The sequence below is a fragment of the Sapajus apella genome, unplaced genomic scaffold, assembly GCF_009761245.1.
Source record: "Sapajus apella isolate SASKATOON/1434 unplaced genomic scaffold, GSC_monkey_1.0 scaffold195, whole genome shotgun sequence".
Classification (NCBI taxonomy): Eukaryota; Metazoa; Chordata; class Mammalia; order Primates; family Cebidae; genus Sapajus; species Sapajus apella.
The window spans coordinates 803,526-825,825 of NW_022437135.1; the positions used below are offsets into that span (position 1 = coordinate 803,526).

Below are 22,300 nucleotides of genomic sequence, written 5' to 3' on the forward strand. Positions count from 1 at the left end.
GGAATTTTTAACTGCCCTCTACACGTGAAATATTCTTCATTTGGGGTAACTGTGTTTGTATGTGGGAGCACTGAAAATAGTAGGAAAGTCGTCACATGGGTTCACGGGGAAATTCAGTTGCTTTGGCGATATTTAATTATCAGAACAGTTTGGAAATTCTGAGTTAAACACTATATGCTACAGAGGCCAATGAAAAGAAAACCCAACAGGACATGAACCAGTTCTGCACCAGGGAAAACCACCCAAATGAGAGGGGGCTACCCTCAGACTCAAACGCTGTTTCCCAAGCGTGCTGAGGACACCCCCACAGTCAGGACACCACTAGGGGCCGAGGGCTCCTCATCCCCACGGCAGCCCTTTGCTCTCAATCTGCATGACCCTGTGGAACTTTTGCTTTTGAATTCGTTGTTTTTTTGAGACGGAGTCTCGGTCTGTTACCCAGGCTGGAATGCAGTGGCACCATCTTGGCTCACTGCACACTCCGCCTCCTGGGTTCAAGTGATTCTCGTGCCTCAGCCTCCCGAGTAGCTGGGATTACAGGCACCCGCCACCACACCTGGCTAATTTTTGTATTTTTAGTAGAGACAGGTTTCACCACGTTGGTCAGTCTGGTCTCGATCTCCTGACCTCAGGCTGCCTGCCTTGGCCTCTCAAAGTGCTGGGATTACAGGCGAGAGCCACCAAGCCTGGCCAGGTTAGCTTTTTACTGTTAGATTATTTTTACTGTTATGATGACATCTCCTCCCCAAGGTGCCTTTTTGGCAGATGGAAATCCTGGCACACATCAATGTATCTGGCCAAGCCAAAGAGGTTTCTTTGAAGCTATACACCCGATTCTCCACTAACGTACAACTCACCAGTGTATCATGCAGCTCTCCTGAAAACATATTTTTCATGTGTTATACCATCTCAGATAAACCTCTACTTGATCCGTATCAATCCACCAGGCCATCCTTCCTGATGGCTGCTTCTTGGTGTTGGGAGGCTGTCGACATGTCTGAGGCACCGGGATTCAGCTAGGTCTCCTCTTAAATCACATGAGTACTGTGCTCTAGCTAACTGTCTACCTTCCTTAGCTGCCCACCTGCATGAAGCTGAGGGTAAGATCTCAGGAAGGGTCATGGTTACACACTGGGGTTTGAACTGTTTTAACTCTTTAGTTCAAACACGTGCCTTGTGAACCGGGAGGTTCCACACAGTTAAATAACAGGGACTCTGTCAAGCCGGGCTGATCTCGTAAATCTTAAGGGGCAGGTGAAGAGGGGAAGGATAGCTTCTCCGCCACTTCTGCCTGTGGTTTCCCAATCCTGCTTCTGGCTCCACTTTGCAGCCCTGAAGGGTGTTTTTAGGCAACTTTATTAGAGCATCTCTCTCCTTCAGGTTCAGGTCTGAATAGACCCAAAACCAGAGGCTCTGCTGGGGAGCGAGATTACTCTCATTATCTCTGTGTTCCTGGAGCCATCAGTGCATCAGGGTCGGCCGTAAATAAAATATTTTGAATACGTGATCCAGATAAAGAATTCCAGTCCTGCGTCTGAGCTTCACTCCGCTATAATGCTGAGCATATTCCGGCCTTGGCTTCCTCATCTTAACACACAGTCTTTACGACCACCATGCCTCTCAGGTAGCTGGTGCTGTACGGGACCCCAAGAACGAATGGGAACTGCCACCCCATGGAAGAGGCAAGTCCACCAAGATAGGAACAGTTCTCAGAGCACTCGAGAGAGCTTCTGATGAAGATGCCAACGGCACAGAGGACATCAAAGTTCTGAGAAAGGACCACCTCGAATGGCCTGATGTCCTGACACAGTCACTTCACTTCACGGCGGACAGGAGTTTGGTTCTGGGGAGGGAGCAGCTCGATCGCCAGAAAGGGACCCGGTGTTGAAACATGGCGGGGGAAGGGCAGAGGAGGACGAGGCTCAGCATGAGCAAGTCCAGGCTGGCGTGCTTTCCCCAAGACTCCAGGCTCTATTCCAACCCTTCTGTCCTCCAGAGCAGAGCGCACCTGGCATTCCCAGTCCCGAATGTGTCCAAAAGTCGGCTCTGATGTGGTCCTCCTGAGAGCAGCCACACAGCCTGAGGCAGGCTTGGTCTCCAGTGCAGGATCCACAGAGACAAACACACATTCCAGCAAAAGGCTGTCTTCAATAGGTTCAGATGCCTTTCTTTAAAAGACACAAAATCACATATACGCGTTCCCTTGGCTAGCTGCGATGTATTTTTAGAAAGGAACTACAGTGTCTGCAGCAGTGCCCGTGACTACCCTGTGACACGTCTATCAGAGTCACACTTCTGTTTTCACCTATTGGAGGGTCACTGAGGCTGGCCTGGAAGAGCATCATCAGTGTCTAGGGATGGGGAAGACAGACAACAAGAACAAAGGCTGATGGTACAGGAGCGCACGCCCAGGCTCGGGGCACCCTTCCTGCAGGGTCACCTGCAGCTGGGCAAGCGGCAGCCCCACACAGGCCAGGGGACCACGCATACGCCCTTACTCTGCCTGAGAGAAAGCTACCTGGCTCCTACTCACATTTTTGACTTTCAGGTTAGGAGGCAAAAATTTAGCTTAATGTAGGCCGGTGTCGGTGGCTCACACCTGTAATCCCAGCATTTTGGGAGGCCGAGGTGGGAGGATCACCTGAGGTCAGGAGTTCAAGACCAGCCTGGCCAACATGGTGAAACCCCATCTCTACTAAAAATACAAAAATTAACCAGGCATGGTGGTATGTGACTGTAATCCCAGCTACTCAGGAGGCTAAGGCAGGAGAATCACCTGAACTTGGGAGACGGAGGTTGCACTGAGCCAAGACTATGCCATTGCACTCCAGTCCAGGTGACAGAACGAGACTCTGTCTCTCAGAAAAAAAAAAAAAAAAAAAAAAAAAAAAGGAAAATTTAGCTTAATGTAAATCCTATGTAGGGTTGTTTATGCTTTTGTTACTATAGTAAAGAGCCCCTAGGGTATCATGGAATCTGCAGGTGACTGCACATCCCATCCATGCAGGCTGATGGAAAAAGCAATGCCACATTTAGCTAAGCATCCACAGAGATTTTTTTTTTTTTTTTTTGAGACAGAGTCTCACTCTGTCACCAGGTGCCAGGCTGGAGTGCAATGGTGCGACCTCAGCTCACTGCAACCTCCGCCTCCCAGGTTCAAGCAATTCTCCTGCCTCAGCCTCCGAGTAGCTGGGACTACAGGCCCGCGCCACGACGCCCAACTAATTTTTTTGTATTTGTAGTAGAGACGGGGTTTCACTATGTTGGCCAGGATGGTCTCGATCTCTTGACCTTATGATCCGCCCACCTCGGCCTCCCAAAGTGCTGGGATTACAGTCGTGAGCCACCGTGCCCGGCCAGCCACGGAGATTTAATAACGCTTCAAAACGGCTGGCACGCAATGCAGGCCAACTCCCCCAGCCCACTCCACTGCAGCCTGGAGACAGCCAACCCGCCTCTTCTGCCTCCTCCAACTTCTGCTGGCTGATGACACATCTCAATGGGCCACCTTATCCTAATACTACAGCAGGCACAGGCCAGAGAGGGACACCCAAAAGCAGCCAGTGGAAACGATTCTAATTCCCCCTCACCCCAATTCTTCCAGCATTTCCTGGAATCCCTGCCTATGACAATCATATCTGACATTCCTGTAATGCTTTTAAATAAACAAGTTTCATACATGTTATATGCTCTTCACAACAACTTTAGCAGACGGAGGAGCAGGTAGCATTTTTCTCCATTTAAAAATTTTATACATGGGGAAACTGAGGCTCACAAAGGTTATGGCAACACGCCTAAGAGGTGGCAGAACTGAAACTCAAATTAATGTTTTCAATTTCAAGATCTGTGCTGGTTCCACTGAGACCCAGCTCCACTCTCTGAGGCTGGGGCCGCCACCAAAGGGTGCGCACATCCAAAGGATACAGAAAACACAGGATCTCTGCCTTATTCTGCAGGTCTGCCTTCTAAAGCAGACTGCACCCACCCATCCTACAGCATGCAGTTTCGGTACCGGGTCCCGACATGTGGGGAAGCACAGCCAGCGGAAGTATGCTCCCAGTTGTGTGGGGGCTGACGGGTCTGGAAGCCTGGGCTGGGAGCTGGCGACACTGCTCTGGTCACTTTTCTGATCCTCACCCCCGTGTCCTGATGGCCTCCTCTACCCCACTCCCACCCCGCCCACAATATAACCGAGGCCGCCAGCATGTCAATGTCATATCCTTTCTTCCTCTAACTTCGGTCTAGATCCGTGGCTCTGAAATGGGTGGTTTTCTCCTGGGTCACTTGGCAATGTCTGGAGACATTTTCTGTTGACACAGCGTGGGGAGGGGGTGCTACGGATGTCTGACGACGGGGAGAGGCCAAGGATATACCCAACACACAGGCCAGCCCTCACAACAAAGCAGGATCCAGCCCAAAAAGTCCACAGTGCCGGGCTGGAGAGGCCCTGGCTTAGAAGTTAAACCAAGTTAGCTCTAATCTCTTACCAAACAAGCTGACCAACCAATTCTCCACACGCTCTGACTGTGGCTTGATTTGAGCAGGTGCGTTCAGAGCGGTGAGCTCACAACCCTTCGCCCTGGTTGCCGAGGTGCAATGCCTGACCAGCGGGAGTGCAGTACCTGGAGGACCAACCGAGGACTGCCTACCAAGCAGGTAGCTCTGGGGTTGGCATTCACAGACGGGAAATCCACGGGAGAGGCTCACGCTGTGATAAACTTGGTCCCTGTCACTCGCTGAGCACCTGCACCCCAAGTAACTGCACGAGCCGCCTGAACTTTCCTTGTCTCATGGCACGAGTCTACTGAGGGAAGGCGACTGCTCCTCCCGGCAATGCCCCTGGAGAGCACTGCACATCCCCTGCCCCTCCGCCCATGTGTGTCGTGTGCGTGAGGCCGCAGCAGGAATTCAAGGAGACCAGATGAATCTGATGGGCAGCTCACCATTCACTCACTTTCTCCTGGCTGGATGCTAGAAGCCTCTGACAGACAGAACATTCTACTTGGACACAACAGCAGGATTTCTCAGTAAACCCAGGAAGAAAACTGACTTGACAACGTGACACGGAAAAACACATCTACCTTGGCTCTGTGTTCTCAACTCTTCTTTTTCCCTATTTTCCAGAAACACCCAATCTGAGAGGTCTGAGGGCCCCTGGCACAGCATGCCTTGCCCAGGCCAGGTCAGGCCGGCCACACGTGCTCAGGAGGCTTCCTGAGAGCCTCTCTGTGCTAAGCCACATTGCAGCCAGCAGGCACAACCAGCAGACTTCCCACCTGGAGTGACATGCACACTTAGCCCAAAGACCTAAGAGTCATTTGCTTTACGTGTGAATTCAGTAGAGTGGCCCAAACCCGAGGAGATGAGAAAAAAAATCCCCTATTTTTCTCCTGTCGCGGGGATTTGACTCAAACCATCAGCACAAAAAGAGGTATAAAATCATTCCTTCCTCTCCTATCTCAAACCCCACACAGGCCCATGCAGGCAACGTCTTATGAGGGCTGTGAATGGCAGCTGCAAGGCCGTGAGACAATGGAAATGTCAGCTCAACCATCACTCAGGCCTTTGAGACTTCTAAAATGAGGTAGCAGAGGAAAAGCCAGCAGATCTACAAGCTAGAAGCAGTGACACTGCAACCCGAAGAACAAACATCCCCGAAACACGTTCCGCAATCCTCCATATCACTGGCAGGGCGGACGGAGGGAGGAAGCAAACTTCAGGCTTGATTTGAGAGAACGAAATGAGGGATGCTATGGAGAAAATGAAGAGAAAGTCCATTTCACACTAATTACAGTCTGATGGCTGTCATTCTCCTCCTCAATTTCTTTTGATGACTTCCCACCTTGCAAGTGATGAAATCCTTTGCCTTTACTTAATCTGCTGTCTTTCCAAAGGCACATTCCCAACTCTGGGATGGTTGTCAAATAAATTGGGAGACCTGTATTTCCCAGGAAATGAAATGGAAACCCACTGGCTTTTCCAGGGCCTCTACGCATAGCGCTCTTGCCCTGGCCAGGCTGCTGAGCCCAGACTGCAGGGAGTTGTGAAGGGCAGCTCCCATGTCCTCTGCACAGCCTCTACCCAACTCTGAGTTTACTGGTTACGTGGCCTTGGCCAAGCCTGCCTAACTCCTGTGTGCCTGCCTCCCCACGTGCAGCACGGGGCCTCCATTATGGCTGCTGTGAGGCCCCAAGATCAGTTACAGGAAGCGTGCGCTCAGCGCCTGCGCACAGCACGTGACGCGTGTCAGCGACTGCTGCCGCCGCCGTGTGTCTCCCTGCATTGCCTTCTGTGAGTGAGCACGGCGAGGGCCCCCAAGGCAAACTAACCAACATCAGTCACAAGTGGGAAAAACAGGAGTGAGTGCACTGCAAGTTTTACTTTTTCTTTGAGATGGAGTCTCTCTGTTGCCAGGCTGGAGTGCAGTGGCATGATCTCGGCTCACTGCAGCCTCCACCTCCCAGATTCAAGTGATTCTCCTGCCTCAGGCTCCTGAGTAGCTGGGATTACAGGCACCCGCCACCAAGCCCAGCTGATTTTTGTATTTTTAGTAGAGACAGGGTTTTACCATATTGGCCAGGATGGTTTCAATCTCCTGATCTGCCCACCTCGGCCTCCCAAAGTGCTGGAATTACAGGCGTGAGCCACTGCGCCTGGCCCTACTGTCTATTTTTATTTGGGGAAAATATTTCGGCAGAGAAGAGGGCTTTCCTGGCTGCAAACACAGACAAGCCGCTGGCATGGTCTTTTCAGCAGCAAGAAGGATGGCTGCCGGCTCTCGGCCACATAGCAAGCCAGAGCTGACTGGCTCTTACCTCCTACGGCCCTTCATGCTCCTCACTCAGCCCCCAGAGCCTCCGGCTTCTCTGAGACCCTACAGCCCCCTTCCCTGCACCCTCCACCACAGCGTTCCTGTGCCTCTACTAGTGCCGATGCCCCAAGAAAGCCGAGCTGGCCAAAAGGAAGGCGGCGGCTGGTTCAGGGTAATTCACAGTAGATGAAACTCTAGAAGAAAACATTTACTTTTTTTCCCCTGCATCACGTGGCGACATTTTCACTAAGAAAACATTTACTTTTAGAAGAACCTACTGACCTAGTCTCTCGGTAGGAAAATGGTAAGAAAGGCATTTGATAGCTGGTCTCACTGTAACCCGGCCTTTTTAAGATTCTTGGTTCTGGGGAATGGGACAACAATAAATAAATATGCTGCTGTAATCCTGTTAATCGATACCAACTCTTCCTTGGTTAGCAGGTTGCACTTTGCCCACGAAAACTACTCTGGCAGGAATCCCTACCCCCTGCGTCGTGGCCCGGGATGGGTCACAGACCCCTGGCCGGTCGGGAGCCGGAGGTGAGTGGCTGGCTGGCAAGCACTGCTGCCTGAGATCTGCCCCCTGCCAATCAGTGGAGAGTCTCCCGGAGGGGCACCCACTGCGAAGTGAATATGTGAGGGGTGTACGCGGCATGCTCCTTATGAGAACCTGACTAGTGCCTGATGATCTGAGGCAGATGAACCTTCATCCTGAAACCATCGCCCACCCAGCTCTGTGAAAAACGCTTCCACGAAACCAGCCCTGCTGCCCAAAAGGTGGGGGAGCGTGTCCCTGCGGCTCGGCTTCTTAGAGACAAGCTCTTCTCCCTCAGGTGTGGGCAGAGTCGGCCCAGTCACGCTTTTTAGTTTTCAGGTTTGAGCTCTGAGCAGCTACCAAGCGCCAAGAGTACTCCCCTCTCTGGAGCTCTCTTACACATTGTTCCCAGCTTCATTAGCCTTGGAAGAACAGGAGAACAGCATGAAAACATGCTTATTTAGGCCTCTGCCAGGAAAACAGCTTTGGTTTTGCCAGGTTTTTGTTGAGGAAAACCAAGACCCAGGAAAACCCTGAGTCCTGGTGCCCCTGGGACCTTGCCTGGTGTTGCTCTTCAGGAATTAATTCTACATTAACTAAGGAGTGCCTGCCACCAGAAAACTCAGGGCCCATCCCCTTCTGTTGGTTCATCTTTCCTGGGGAATTGGCACTGGCTGAGGCGGGGAAACGCTGAGATGCAGGTGAAGGGACAACTCAACCCTGCAGAAGGCTCCAGAATCCCAGCGAGGCAGGAGGCACTGGGCCGACACGCTTTGGGTTCCTCTGGGGAAAGGGACTACTCAGTGTAAAACAGTTACTGAAGACCAAGAGTTCTAAGCAAGGACGTAAAAGAAATCAGGCTGCACTGACATGAAATAACAGAGATCAAGTAGCAATAACTCTAATGTGTTACAGAACGCAGAACAGGGAAATCAGTCACTTAACAGTCACACCCGGGCAGTCTCACGTGATAAATGTGAGCTGGGTAAGTACAGAAAGAAACAGAGGTAAAGAAAACAAGGGAGGCCAAGAGAAGGTCTGTAAGGATTTTTCTAGGAGCTGTCCCAGCATGGCCCCAAGTGTCTGCAGCAACGCAGAGCTGGGGCCCTAGACTCCCTGACTGTGGAAGAGTGCTCCAGAATTCCCCTTTCATGCCAACAAGGGCCTTCTGAAGGGCATGTGCCTTCTTCCCATTTTGGGCACATTCTGCCTGTGCACAGCACCCTTCTCATTGCTGCGAGGAAAAGCACCTCAGTGACAAGGTTGGGCTTAGCTAGCCTGAGTTAGGGTGAGGATGCTGGCAGTCATTCAACCTCTTGCCCAACGTCCTTCTTGGAGACCCATTAAAGTGCCCTCAAAATATTCAGAAAGTGTTCATAATCTGCTTTCGCAAAGCGACGTGGAAGTTGACCCACAGGAAGTAAAAGGGAGCTGGTGTCACATGCCTGGCAGAACCCGGAAGTAATTGATGGAGAGTCCCATTCGCCTGGAGGCTGCGTCCCCTCGAGGGTGATGAAAGGTGTTTCTGCGCACAAGGCTGCCACCCCCTCCCGCCAAGGTAAGCAGTGAGGAGACAAGGAGCAATTGTAAAGAAAGAGGTGCTGGCAGCCAACAGGGTGCGGAGAATTCCGGGTGTTGGTGAGAGGTGCCCAGCAGTGCCATGAACTGTCCTGGGCAGGAGCGCCAATGGGCCTCACTGCCCCTTGTTTCATGATGACTAATCTACTTGCTGGCACTTGCGAGGTGCTTGGCTGGGTGAGCTGCAAGATAAGGGCTGGTTTTTGAGTCTCAAGGAGGTTTCAGGGCTTCGTGAAAGGGGCTGGAATTCAGAAGGGCTCTTCCTGAAATCTCCGCCTGGCTGCTGCCTTTCAGAGCCCCATATGGGCATTTTTCTACCTGTATCTCTTGGGGGGCACCTGTGGGACCTAGGTCCTATATGGCATCATCCTACCCTATTTTTCAGCATGAAAATAGAGAGTGACCCATTTTCACAGCCTGCTCTCTTTCTATGTCGGTGCCATGGCATCCCTCTTAGGCAGTGAGTTGATCAGGGAAACTGACAGGGAATTTATGAGAAAAGAGAACAGATTTCAAGAAGTTTCAGAAGGAAACTGAGATTCAAAGGGAATTTTCCAGGGTGTTCCCAATGGGCAGCAGAAAGTCATGCTGGGTGCCCCCACCTTCCTGCTGGAGGCTTCGGTGCATCGCTCTAAGTGGCAGTGCTCCCTTCCCCTTTACTGTTGGGGGATGGGAAGGCAACGGCAGCCAGGGGCTAAGATTTGAAAATTATGCACATGTACATATCCATCCTTATTACTGACTCTTCACCAATTTATTGTCATTCATTGCGCCCCCCACATTCCAATTCCTTCTCTCCCTTCTGCAGGCACCAGGATACTGACTGACTTTTTTCAGAGAAAGCGGGGCAAGAGGCTACAGACCTGGGGGGCTGAAGGGAGGGAAGGACATGAACAGGCCAGGAGACACCACCCAGACCCTCAGAACAGCAAGGCTCTGAGGAAAATGATGGTGTCATGGCAGATCTGTGAGCTACGGGGTGGGTGAGGCCTTCCCTGACGTGGACTATGGTTGTCGAGAATGCCAAGGAGACACCAGGTTCCTGCTGCTCTGATCTACGGGGAAGCCAAGACCTCTTCCCCGTCCAAGAGAGCTGCTTTGGGGGTATGGAGGCCAGCGAGGCCTCTTTCATGTGAGAACAGCCAAGTGCCTAGGGCCCGGCGGGTGCAGACTTAGGAGTGAGCGGTTTGCCCACCACAACACAGTGTCCTTTCTTGGGCCAATTCAGCCTGAAGCTAGGCCTGTGCCCACTGCAGCTGGCAAAATGTGGGAGCAGTGCCATGGCTGCTAAGGTGAGCAGCGGCATGTGTGAGAAGGGGACGTTAATACAGGTTAGTCCCCCCAGGCTGGAGAACGGCCAAACAGAATCAGATATCCCGGCTCAGTGTCCAGGTCACACCAAAGACAGCATGAGAGAAAAATCAGCTCAAGGAGGAAAGGGCAAGAACTTTGAACCTCAACAGGAGCAAGGCTGCTGCGCCTGCGGGCACTCCTGGTGGAGGAGACACACCCTGGCCCCGGCTCCCTGCCAGAGGCAGGAAGAAGGTGCTTGGCTCCACGTCCCTATGGTTCACCAGGCTGTGTGTGGCATTTCTACCCCTCCGTCCACACAGCCCGCGGGCCCTCCCGCTGGCCTACCACACCTGAGGCCCCTAGGCACAGGTGGCATCTTTCTTGCTCTTCTTCACTCGCAGCTGCCGCAAAGCAAAACTTCTTGCACCACTCCAGCCCCTACACAGGAGTCCTCTGCTAAGGACCTGCGTCAGGTATAAAAACCTATTTCCCCACTTTGCACCTCTGCTGACAGGAGTGGGGGTCCTGAGCCACCGCAGCCTCAAGCCCACTCCCGAGACCTGCCTGACTTTCCCCCTGTCCCACCGTCTGGTCAAGAGAAAGGGAAGGAAAAGAACAACTCAGAAACCCGAAGATTGTTTGGAATTTATTCTCTTAAATAAGAATGTAACATTTGATTAAAAAAAAAAATTAAAAGCATGACACCTTGGTTTCACAGTAAACAGAAAAAACAGAGTTACACAATTAAATAAAAACTCACAAAGAAACACACCAAGAACTCACAACAACACAGGTTAAAAACAAGGGCAAAAATAAAGGCTGAGGGCAAGTGGGCAGCAGACAGGCAGCGAGTTCCTTGGCACAGCTAATCCTCTCCTGCTGGGCTCTCGTACCACCGCTGGGAAGCCGGCTGGCTGCCCGCCCCTCCCACCTGCACCCCAACTGAATGGCTCAGGGGAAAAGTAAACCCCTTATGACCTGCTCAGGACTTCAAGGCTATGGTGGAACCCCTTTTGGGACAGCCTAAGAATGTTCCAGTGTCCTGCAGGAAAGAGCTGAAGATGCACTAACCACCAGAAGACAGGAGTGAGCTCAAACAGCCACCTCAGGGGAGCCAGCGTGCAAGCCAGACACAAGACAGGTGAGGTGGGTGCCCGGCTCTCCGTGGTGCCCTGCCAGCAGCAGCCCCCTGCTTTCCATGTTTGCTTTTAAGGTCATTTCTTGGGGGTGTGTGCTGCTCATTTTCTGAGATACCCACCCGCTCATTTCCCTATAGGCGTGCTGCTCTTAGGCTGCTGTGCACCCTCAAAGCCCTGACCAGGGGCATAGCTCCCCAGTATGAGGCTCCTGTGGTTCTCAGAACCAGGAACAAGAAGCTTTAGAAACAGCTTCACAATTATTATTACTATAATTTATGGTGCAATATATAAATATCTACCCGTATATGTGCAATTAGATCTATATACATATAAATGTGTACCTATATATAAACATTCTCACACCACCGTCCACTGTGGCTCTTGGGGTAAGGTGTGAGGTAAGCTGGACTGCAGAATTCTCTTGCTCTGCTAAAAGGTTTTCCACAAATGCCTGGAAGGGAAGAGGACTTTGGAAGCGGCAGGACTTCCTAACTCCCCCGTCAGGTGGGAACCCCAGAGTTGAATGAAATGATACTGTCTGGCTACCTTCCAGCTCGTGTGGCAAAGGCCTGCACTTCCTAATGGCCCATTCAGGATCCGAACTATGGAACCTCATGGTTACCAGACACGGAGTGTCTGGGGACAGGGGGCAGGCAACTGCCACTTGTGACTTCAGATCGTCGCTTCCGTAAGAGGACAGGAAGCTAGCGTGTTTCTCCCCTCCCATCTCTGCGGCCGGCCCTGCCAATGAACCAGGTGATGACAGTCCTGGGAAAAAGCTCTTCTGTTCCCTTCCGGCTGTGCCTTCGGCCTCCCTGCTTCATTTTTGGTCATCTACCGTATCGGATAAAAAGAGGGTCCCTCTGGACAAAAACGAATTCAAGATGCCTGCAGCTGAACTTCTCATGTCCAAGGGGAAAGTAATCCCATGTGGGGTTTTCCTTCCTCTGCCTATTGCTGTTCAAGCTTTGTCTAGTCATGGTGGGTAGCACGAGGCCAGGGTGAGAAAATCTGTGCCAGGACCACTAATATGTAGTTTTAAGTAAAAGCTTGGAAACAGAGCATTTATAGATTTAAGAATAAGGAAGAACATTTCTAGATTAAAAGCACATTACAAACAAAAATACTGTAAACAATGCCCCCAAACACTAAATGAGGCAGCAGGCACAGATTTGGTTACCAGAGAAAGGTGACACTTTACAGCAGACCTAGAGTGGGTCCTTTGAACTGTGGGTTGTAATTAGGTATGGGTGTGGTTTTCTGTTTTTGTTTTGGCAACAACAAGAATTTTGGCACAAGGAGGAAAAGAACATAAGGGAGAAGAGAAATGCCACAAATAAAGAGGAGGCGCAGAGGGAAAGCACTGCCGGGTGAAACACTGCCCAGTCACAGCTCCACCAGCCCTGCCTCCTGGGGAAGCAGGTCTCGGGGGAAGGCCGAGTCACACACAGGAGTCAAGCGCCTTCATCATCGCCTCTTCTGGTCGAGTGACAGTGGAGGCGGCTACCATGGGCCTGGGCTAATGACTGCTCTCTACAACATTCATTCTGGGACCCTGAAACACCCGAGCTTTTCTGAAGCTTTTCAAAAGGAAATCTAGTTAAGTCATCAAAGCTTCACTTTCATACTGAAAGAAGGAAATCTCTATCAAAGTAGGTATCTATTTCATGCCAACCATAAAACACCACCCATCATCCTGTTCCCTTTCTACCAAGGCTGGCAGCAGAGCGAGCTCACAGGGAGGCAAGGTGCCTGAAGCATGCTCTAGATGTTGAGCGGCCGCAGGCTAAGCCCCTCGGCCCTGAGCTTGCTGGCCTCTGCCACCCAAGCTGGGGGACAGTGCCCGTCATTCACCGAAAGGGTCCACACTCCGATTCCTTTGGGACAACACATTTTGAACTCCTATGCTATACCAAGCAAGTCACCGCCTGCTCAGAATCAAGAACCACAGGGACAGAGACGTCCTCAGGGCTGACTCTTTCTCGGTGGTTTTGCTCTTTCACCGCACTGCCGACTCTCCTTTCTTATTCTGTCTCCTCACTATGTAGAACATTCTTCTTTTTCTCTATGGAACCCTTAATTCTTTAGAACTCCTAAAAACCTGAAACCCATTATACTTTCAATTAGATGGCAAGAATGGCAACCTGAACCAGATGGGAAAGTCGGCAAACTTGGCTTCATTGAGGAATAACCTAAACTTCATTATGTTTAATTCTTTTTAAAGAATGTTCTGTACTTCAAACCCAAATGCAGTTTAATTTCCTTGAGATGTTCTACTTGGTAGCTGGGTTCCTCAGAAAATCCATCTCTGCTGGAATAGGGCCCAGACTGATAAAGTGGCACTCTCCCCAACCCAACATGCGTTCTGTAGCATAAGGCCAGACACCTGGGGTTATTTTTCTCTGCCAGTGATTCTGTCCACGCTTCGAGTGTCAGCTGCAAAGGGCTCTTGGTACTTCATGAGAAAGACGGATTATAAAGATCTTCAAGGTTGTAGAAGGTTTAAGTCATTAATGGTTGAAACATGGCTATAAAATGTTGGTCCCACCTACAGGACACTTAAAAACCTTGCTCAGATTATAATAAGGGCACGTGCAGTAGCAGGAGCTGAGTTCAACTCGCTTGCCTGGGGCTTGCTGGGTCTCAGCCTCCAGCTCCTTGCTCCCAGGGTGCACTGCCCAGCCTCTGGGCATTTTCCCTCTCCCAGGATGAGGACCACAAGGCCTGCATGAACCAGCTCTCAAGGAAGGGAAAGGATGCAACTCTGGGAGCCTCTCACTGAAGGCCAAATGGATAATTCTCTTGTCCCACCATGGAAATTCTATTACCAAGTCCTTCTCCATGGTTTCTGGCATTGGCTAACCATCTTCAGTTTTTCTGAGTTTTGAACACAGCTGCTTGAGATACATGTGTTTTGAACAAGAGTTAAGTGTGACAGGCATAAACACAGCCCTGCTGACCTCCTTTCACCACAGTGACCCTGCGCCGTGAGCCAACTGGAGCTGCATTTGAGGCATTCAGAACACCCGGCAATTTGTGGAGCTGTGGATGCATCTCACAGGCAAGTTTTGCATGGAGCTAAGAGAGGCCATTTTAGGGAAAAAACCTACATAATTCTTCCCAACAGGCCTTGTACCCACAAACCCTGCAAGTCCTGCCATGCTATGAGCAGAATAAATGTGTTTTTAGAGGTAGAGATGGCGGTGTTCACTTCCCAACACCAGGAGTGGTTGTGAAAGTGGGATGGATTAGCGCTGGGGCCTCATGAGAAGCCCAGTGGCCAAGGGGTCAGGGCAGGGCATGCCCCATCATGCTGTAGAGCAGATGGGAGAGCGGCGACAGGGAACAGGACGCAGAATCTTAAACACAGGGAAATACAAAGCCAGACCCCAGGGCTTAATCGACACAGCTCCATGCTGCCAGAGGAGCCTGAAGACAGGTGCATGAAGGCCCTGGCCTCACAAGGGGTGGTGACGGGAGCAGCCTGTCTCAGTGCCTGCGAGCTCCTGTCTACCTACATGGGCTCTGGGCTGCCCTGATGTGAGATGGTGCGGGACGGGGCTAGAGATGGCGCCTCACAGCTCTGCCGCCCACCAGACGGCCCCCTCACTGGGCCACAGCCTGCCAGTGGAACTCCCCTCCGATTTGCACCAGCACCTCCGACAGGCCATAGAGAAAGGGGACCCCGAACGCAAGCAGCTGGCACATGAAAAAGGAGTCCAGAGGGTTTTGGGCCACTTGATGCCCGATTGAAGAAATGTTGCTTTGGAGGTGCTGGCTCATGCCCTTGGCCTTGTCACAGAGGCCGAGGGAGTGACGCGCCACCCAGCCAAACAAGGAAGTGAGGCTACCTGGGGTTCTCTCAGTCGAGCCGGCCACTGCGTTGGCCCGTCCAGTTGCGTCTGTGGTGAGGCCATCCTGCAGGGATCCTTTGGCCTCCTATGAAAGTCCATGAGAAAAAGAAGAGTGACTCTGACTGAAGCACCCAAATCCCCAGAAGCGACAATCTGACAGGCTGGTTTTACATTTAATTTTTTCTTAAGAGGTAGGGTCTTGCTGTCACCCAGGCTGGAGTGCAGTGGCGCCATCACAGCTCACTGCAGCCCCGACCTCCTAGGCTCAAGTGAGCCTCCCACCTCAGCCTCTTGAGTCACTGGGAGTCAAGGTCTAGATCCACCTAGTTGCATCTCTTCCTGCAAGTCCCTCTGCAGGCAACAGAAGCCCCTCACGGGGGACTGACAGGCAGGCGTGCTGGCAAGGTGGCAGTCATGCTGAAGAGACTAATGGGTTCACGCTGGCAAAGCTAGGTGGAGAAGCCACCCTCATTTAAAAGAGCATAAGAAAGGAAAAAGTTCTCAGACAAGTAACTCATAGCATGAGTTAACTGAAGGCCCCGCAGGCAGGGCACCCTGTGGGTGTGGGGAGTGAGGGCGGCACTACCGAGGAGCAGAGGGATCCTGACAGTTTCCTCTCCCACCCCGCCTTTCTGGAGGAGGGCTCTAATCATGTGGAACATGAGTAGCCATCACCCAGTGGCACAGTGTCCTTCTCTCAGAAATGTGCATGTGTTGTTGACAAAGGCGAATATCTATGCAGCTGAGACGGAGGGCTGCATCACCTCCTGGGCCCGACTCAGGTGGCAAGTGGGGCCTTACCTTAGTGAGGCAACCTCAGATCACCCATGAAAAGATGGTTCCCTCCCCACCCAAGACTGCAAAAGCATCTCGGGCCCTCCCTGTACCCAAGAGAGGCAAGGCCGCAGGGCGTTTGCAGGATGGCCGCTGCGGGCCCACAGCCACATTGCCACAACACCCACTGCTTCTCCCCCACTTACAGGATATTCACCATTACCTGTCCAGACAGGGGAGCCACCGCTGGTCTCTTCCTCTGTGCGTAGCCAGAGAGCCGATAGCAGTAGTGTGGCTTACAGTAGAATTTACCTGTGAACAGCAAGAGGCAGGGACACAAGCGATGAGCCAGGTCCTGATCCCAAACATGCCTCCCTGGTCTCAGCCATTCCGTTTCATCTCCTTCAGCCTCAAGAGGCCGTCAACCCACCCAGCCTTCCCTGGGCCCAGCTTTCTTGTCCAGAGAAGCCCGTGCCTCCTGGTAAACTCTGATTCAGCCCTCCTCTCCCCTGGCCTGAGGGGGGCTTTTCCTTTGGGAATGTGAAGGCCATTGAGCCATCACCCAATCAGTGCCCAGAGCAAAGATGTGAGGCCTGTGCGGCAGGGCCAGCAAACAAAGTGGCAGTGTGTGAGGAACAAAGACGTGGTCACATGAAACGCTGCGAGCAGCATTGCTGGGGAAACCACGAACGAATACAAGTGTGGGGTGGAGGCATGGAGGCTGCGGGGTGGGGCATCGCTGGGCACTGGCTCCGACAGGCCTACCTTTGCTGCTCCCCCTCCCGCACCCTACCCCTCACCGCTCCTCCACCAGCCGGCGCGGGGCCAACGGCAGGCTGTGACCCCTCAGAGGGTGAGGAAGAGCAGGAAAGGACATTACACATCAAAAAATTCTGCAGTGGACTATGAGTAGGATGGAACAGAGCAGAACAGAACAGAAGCCAGAGTGTGCTGTGGCATGATGAGAATAAAACAGTATTTCTTGGGACTTTCAGCTGTGTCTGGGTCTTAATGCAACGTGTATTCCCCGCTGCGGGTGTGGTCAGAACAATCTGAACAACACTGAGCTTGGCTTTTCCCATGACTCTGGTACTGGAATTAGCTTCAGAGTCATTTTTTCTGACTCTTCTTACTCTCACTTAAAAGAGGTAAGACTTTTGAATCTCAAGTGATAGACCCTACTATAGAAGCTGTTGAAACAGAAGTCATCTCATTTCATTTTCCTCATTTGTAGAGTGCGCTCCTTAGACAAATGAGCTTTCCTGATCTCAAACCTACAATAAGAGGACCTAAAAGTCAAAGCGAATGAAGGTAAGGTGGCATTCTTCCCTTTCCCTGATGATCTGATGATATCCTTCTTCTTTACCTTCAGAGAAACTGCCTTTAGTTTTACCTGCACTCCCCATTCAATGCTGAGAAACTCTATTAAAAGGACATAGCTTTTATATGATTTTCATAATGCCTAGTATATGTTCTTACATAGAATGTGCCACTGGCTGCTGCCGCTTGGCCAGGATGCAGAGATGCTACAGTGGGAACACGACGGCCAGTCTCATGCTTGCTTCTCCGGCAGGGGAGTGCAGCCATGGGATGCTGCTTGTCGCTTCACAGCTGCTTTTCCCCATGTGAATAAGCCACTCAGCTTTTGTAAACTTTGGCCCCCAATAGTTGGCGTGAGAGAAAATGTGTGAGTGCTTGGATCACGCGCTACTTGCTTTGGTCTGTTTTGTATCTCATTCTTTAAGAAACGCCCCGCTCTCCTCCATGTGACTCTGACAGAGGCTGGCAACCAAGTGGCCTGAGCTTCCACCACCAGTAACGCATGACCCAGGCCACTGGGCACCCACTCCCTCCACCCTGCCCAGAACAGGGTGCTCTGCGGACTGGCATGGGGCTAAAGGCAGGCTCGCTGGATGGTGAGGGGGAGGGAAGGGGCAGCCCTTCCCTGCAGACAGCTATCTGGATGGAGGCTGTAAAGCGAAGCTTCAGCTGTAATCTGCGTAGTGATCCTATTACTTGTCACCAAGAGCTTTGTTTATGACAGTATCCGAAAACTAAAATGTTATCACGGCTTTTATTTTTTTCTTCTACTTTTTTCTACATGAATTTGCTTGTTTCTGCAAGATCTTAAACTATTACTCAATTGAACTCAACTGAATCCTCCTTGAACCCTGCTCTGGTATCCTAAACCAATAAAGAAAAGAGGTTTACATTTCAAAAACAAGTTTTCCAAGCCTAACAAAAAAGTTCCAGCGAGCTGTTTTCTCTAGGAAGGCAGTACAGATGATGCGAGGAGTATGAGTGCTAACTGAGTGTGACCTCAGTTCCTGAGATCAGCTAACTATGTGCTGTCTCAACTGCTGAGCAGCTGTGTGAACCTGCCAGTCTTCTGGAAGATGGCTCCTCCCATGGAGGTGAACACAGCTCCCGCCTCGTAGGGAGAGCTACGCAATGACATGCCCAAGTCATGTGTACACATCGCCCTATACCCCTTCCCAAACTCAACATGATGGAACTTTGTGCTTTTAAAATTTTTTTTTTAAAGCGAATTTCAATGTTAACGTTTACCAAGTGCCAGGCACTATATTAACTGCTTTCCATCTATCAACTCATTTAGTCCCCAGATGAGCATGTGAGGCAGGTGCCATCAGTACCCCCCTCTTTCGCAGTGAGGCACAGAAGGCCGAGGGACCTGCCCGGTGCATCCCACAGTCGGTGAGCCGCAGAGGCGGAGGCAGCCCAGGACGTTGGCACCAGAGCCTGCACTACCATGACACTGCCACGCTCGCCTCAGTGGCAAACCCAGCTACGCTATGTTAATGGTTAAAAATTAGCTATGACTTGCGGGTAATTCAGTCAAGTGACTGATACTCAATGGTCCCAATTAAGGAATCCTGATAATTGAATATAAGTGTGACTGGAAAAGGGAAATGGAGAAAACGGATGGCCACAGGGGGACTGAAGGTCAAACAGGCCGCTTGTTAGTTCATTCGTTCGCCCCAGGCCTGAGTGCCACAGTATGACAGCTGCTGATCTGAGCACTGACAGCCCCCCAGGCAAGCAGACAGGTTCTCCAGAGACGCATGGGTAAGATGAGACAGCGAGAGCCCTGCATGCAGAACCACATGGGCACAGCAGTGCCTGGGCAGCTGCCCTCTATCCAAAGGGCCAGACCCCTCTCTGAGGAGCGCTGCATGGAGACGGTGGCCACAGGCAGCTCACTCTGTGGAGACCTGGGGGTACACTCCAGGAGAGGACACAACAGAGCCATGTCCTAAGGGAGCAGTGGCTTCATCACGCGTATGGGATGGAATGACGCTGGAGAGAAAAGCACAGCACACTGGGGGCAGCTGACAGCAGAGGCTGGGGTGGATGCACAATGCCCTCTCTGCCTGGGACAAGGCTGCGTGCTCTCTGCACAGCAGTGGCTAGGACACTGGTGAGATCCAAGTCACACCTTTTAAAATCCCTCTGGTTGCCCTGTGGAGACAGGCTGGGGTGTAACAGAGGCAGCGAGGCCAGCAGTCCAGGCGGAAGGTGTGGCTGGCTTGGGGGCTGCTGCAGGGATGGAGACCACCTCAGGCTCGTCACTGACTAGGACCATCCTGCACACACCACCTGTGCAGGTAGTGTGTGTCTCTTCTCAAGATGACAGGGAAGGGCTGACACTGTCTAATTTAGGGTCCTTGTCTTAGGAACTGGCAGCGATCACAAATGAGCTAGTGCTCTGCAAAAAAGGAAAGAGCAGCTCTGTGTTTGAGCAGACGGCATCCTCTAGAAAGAGCTGAAGACAGAACATACAGCACCCCAAGTAAAACAAAGAGACATCTTCAAATAAGATTCTCAATTTTCTATTATGGAGTCAGCAGCAGGTCTGGTGTCACTACCCCGAATGTCTGACCTGGAATGAATCTCGGGTGTCATTTGGTGCAAGCTGGCTATGACTAGTTGTGTCAGTTTGGACAAACAACATCTAAGTTCTCTGAACCCGGCTTCCTGACTTCTAATTACAGTAATAAAGAGCTACCTCTTTTTTTTTAAAGGTGGAGTGAAAAAATAGAATAAAATAAAGAGCTACCTAATCGGGTTGTGGTGAGGACAAAGGGCGTGATGTGTTGGCCCAGCACAGGCCTGGGTTACTTTCTCATGTACAACCCCCGCGGCTTATTCTTTGTTTTCTGAGGCTCTTCAGTTAGATTTCTGAGTCACTTGGCAACCTGAATAAAGAACAGGCCCCTAAAGTTCCTTCCTGCCTCTAGTCCACCTGTCCTCTGACAGATGAGGGAGAGGTCTGTGGAGGGACTAAGCTGATTAAAATTTTCTCTGGGTTAAAATTTGGGGAGCTGGTTTAGCACGGCCGTTTCTCTGCTCCAGTATTAAAAATATGGCATTCAACCAGCCTGGCCTCATCCTGCCCCGGCCTCATGGTCACTGCCATCCGAGCTCCTACTTGCACCTCTGCCCTTTACTCAGCCACCATACCCTTCTCTCTGCAAGTGTAGCCAAGGGTCGGGGAGGTCATTCCAAGCCGCTCTTGAACAGGGGAGGATTTCCTCCTCCCCTGTGCTTCTACGAAGCGACAGCCTAGGCTGTGTAGCCGGGTCTTTCACTGCACACACTCGTGCTGCCTGCTACTCTTTATGGTCTCATCCCCACAGGAAAGGGAGCTCTTGGAGGCACCCATCATCCTTCTGCATCCTCCACAGAATGCAGCAAAGATGCACACCCATCCAGGGGCAAAAGTACCCCTAGATCAATCAGCTGCACCTTGTGGCATCTTCTTTCGGGGAAGACCCCACGGTGAGAGGCTAACTAGAATACCCTGAGCACCGGGGCGGCTGAGCGAGGCTGGGTGGGCTCCCTCTGCCAGGCCCCATCCTTGAGATCAAAGGTGTTAACCAGAGAGCAGGTGTGTGGGAGAAGCAGAACAGAAGACTTGACAGCTAACAATCTGGCTGCCTTATCTAAACAGCGTCCTAATTCTTCTGTTCTTCCCCACTCAGGAGTGCTTTTTACCTAGGCACCATAGTAGGAGGCCCAGGCACCATGACAGCCTTTCTCAGCTCACCTCTCTGGGCTCCTTGTGACAGAAGTGCCTGTTCGTTCACTCTCAGGACAGCCAAAGTGACTAGGTCATAATAGCATGGCATCCCTCTCCTATACGACGTCACTTTATAATCTCATAGACAAGCAATCTTCTATCAATGTCAGGGACTTTATGTTACCTTATAAAGATTACTGCCTCTCAGCTGGGTGCAGTGGCTCACGCCTGTAATCCTAGCACTTCAGGAGGCTGAGGAGTTCGAGACCAGGCTGGCCAACATGGTGAAACCCCATCTCTACTAAAAATACAAAAATTAGCTGGGCATTGGGGTGGGCCCCTATAATCCCAGCTACTCGGGAGGGTGAGGCAGGAGAATCGCTCGAACCCGGGAGGTGGAGGTTACAGTGAGCCAAGATCGTGCCAGTGCACTCCAGTCTGGGTGACAAGAGAGAAACTCCGTCTCTCAAAAAAAAAAAAAAAAAAAGATTACTGCCTCTCCTATTACTCTAGGCCCCTCATTACTCTGGAATCTATAAGACTACCTCCCATGAAGCCCCTCCAGCATCCTACAGGAATAGGAATAAGATGGGAGTCATCAATCAGGGTCGTCAGATGGCGGCCAGCCTGCCTCTGCCCATCATGATGGCTCTATCATCGTGTGCATAATTCTCTATTGTTTATCTCATCAAGATCTTTTCACTGTAAAAACCAGCACATTTTGCAAAAGACCAGGCCTTGACCACCACAGTAAATTAGACTCAGGCCCTGCGCAACGGTTCTCAATTCACCAGACAGAGATTAGACAGAACCAGGAAGGTGTTAACACGGGGCACCTTGCAGTCACCTCCAAGAGCAAATGTCTGAGAACCCAGGGGCCTAGGACCCAGCTCCAACTTGCTGTCATCATCCACCTAAGGCAAAAAATGTGACTTCTATGGACTTGCAAGTCCCCTCTGTAAAGATAAAAACCCTATCTCTATTGTGTTCCTTTTATCTCAAGTTCCCACCCTGAGGTCAGAAAGCAAGTAAGTGTCGGTGAGGTTGGGGTGCTGACTGAGGTAAATGTGCGCCATTCTCATCAGCCTGGTGATGCTGGGAAATACTTATAAGCGTCTTAGAGGAAGAGCGATGGAGGAAGAGGGGCGAGAAGGTTGGGAGAGGCATGGTGGAAAAGACACACATGGAATAAGGCAGGAAGGGGCCCGAAGGCCCCCAGCTCAAAGGGAAACAATGTCCAAGCACAGTTTCTCAGTGGGGCCGGGGGCACGAGGC

General features: G+C 51.4%; 1 protein-coding gene across 14 annotated transcripts in view; it reads right to left on the reverse strand.

Annotated features, from left to right (window-relative positions):
- MICAL3 (microtubule associated monooxygenase, calponin and LIM domain containing 3) overlaps positions 1–22,300 on the reverse strand; it is a 112,349-nt gene that overhangs the window by 60,431 nt on the left and 29,618 nt on the right. For all 14 annotated transcript variants that reach the window (XM_032269603.1, XM_032269595.1, XM_032269602.1 and 11 more), the window contains 2 exons: positions 16,208–16,296; positions 15,208–15,295 (listed from right to left, as the gene is read on the reverse strand). In XM_032269603.1, the coding sequence (XP_032125494.1) occupies positions 15,208–15,295; positions 16,208–16,296 (177 nt within the window). The remainder of the gene's footprint in view (positions 1–15,207; positions 15,296–16,207; positions 16,297–22,300) is intronic.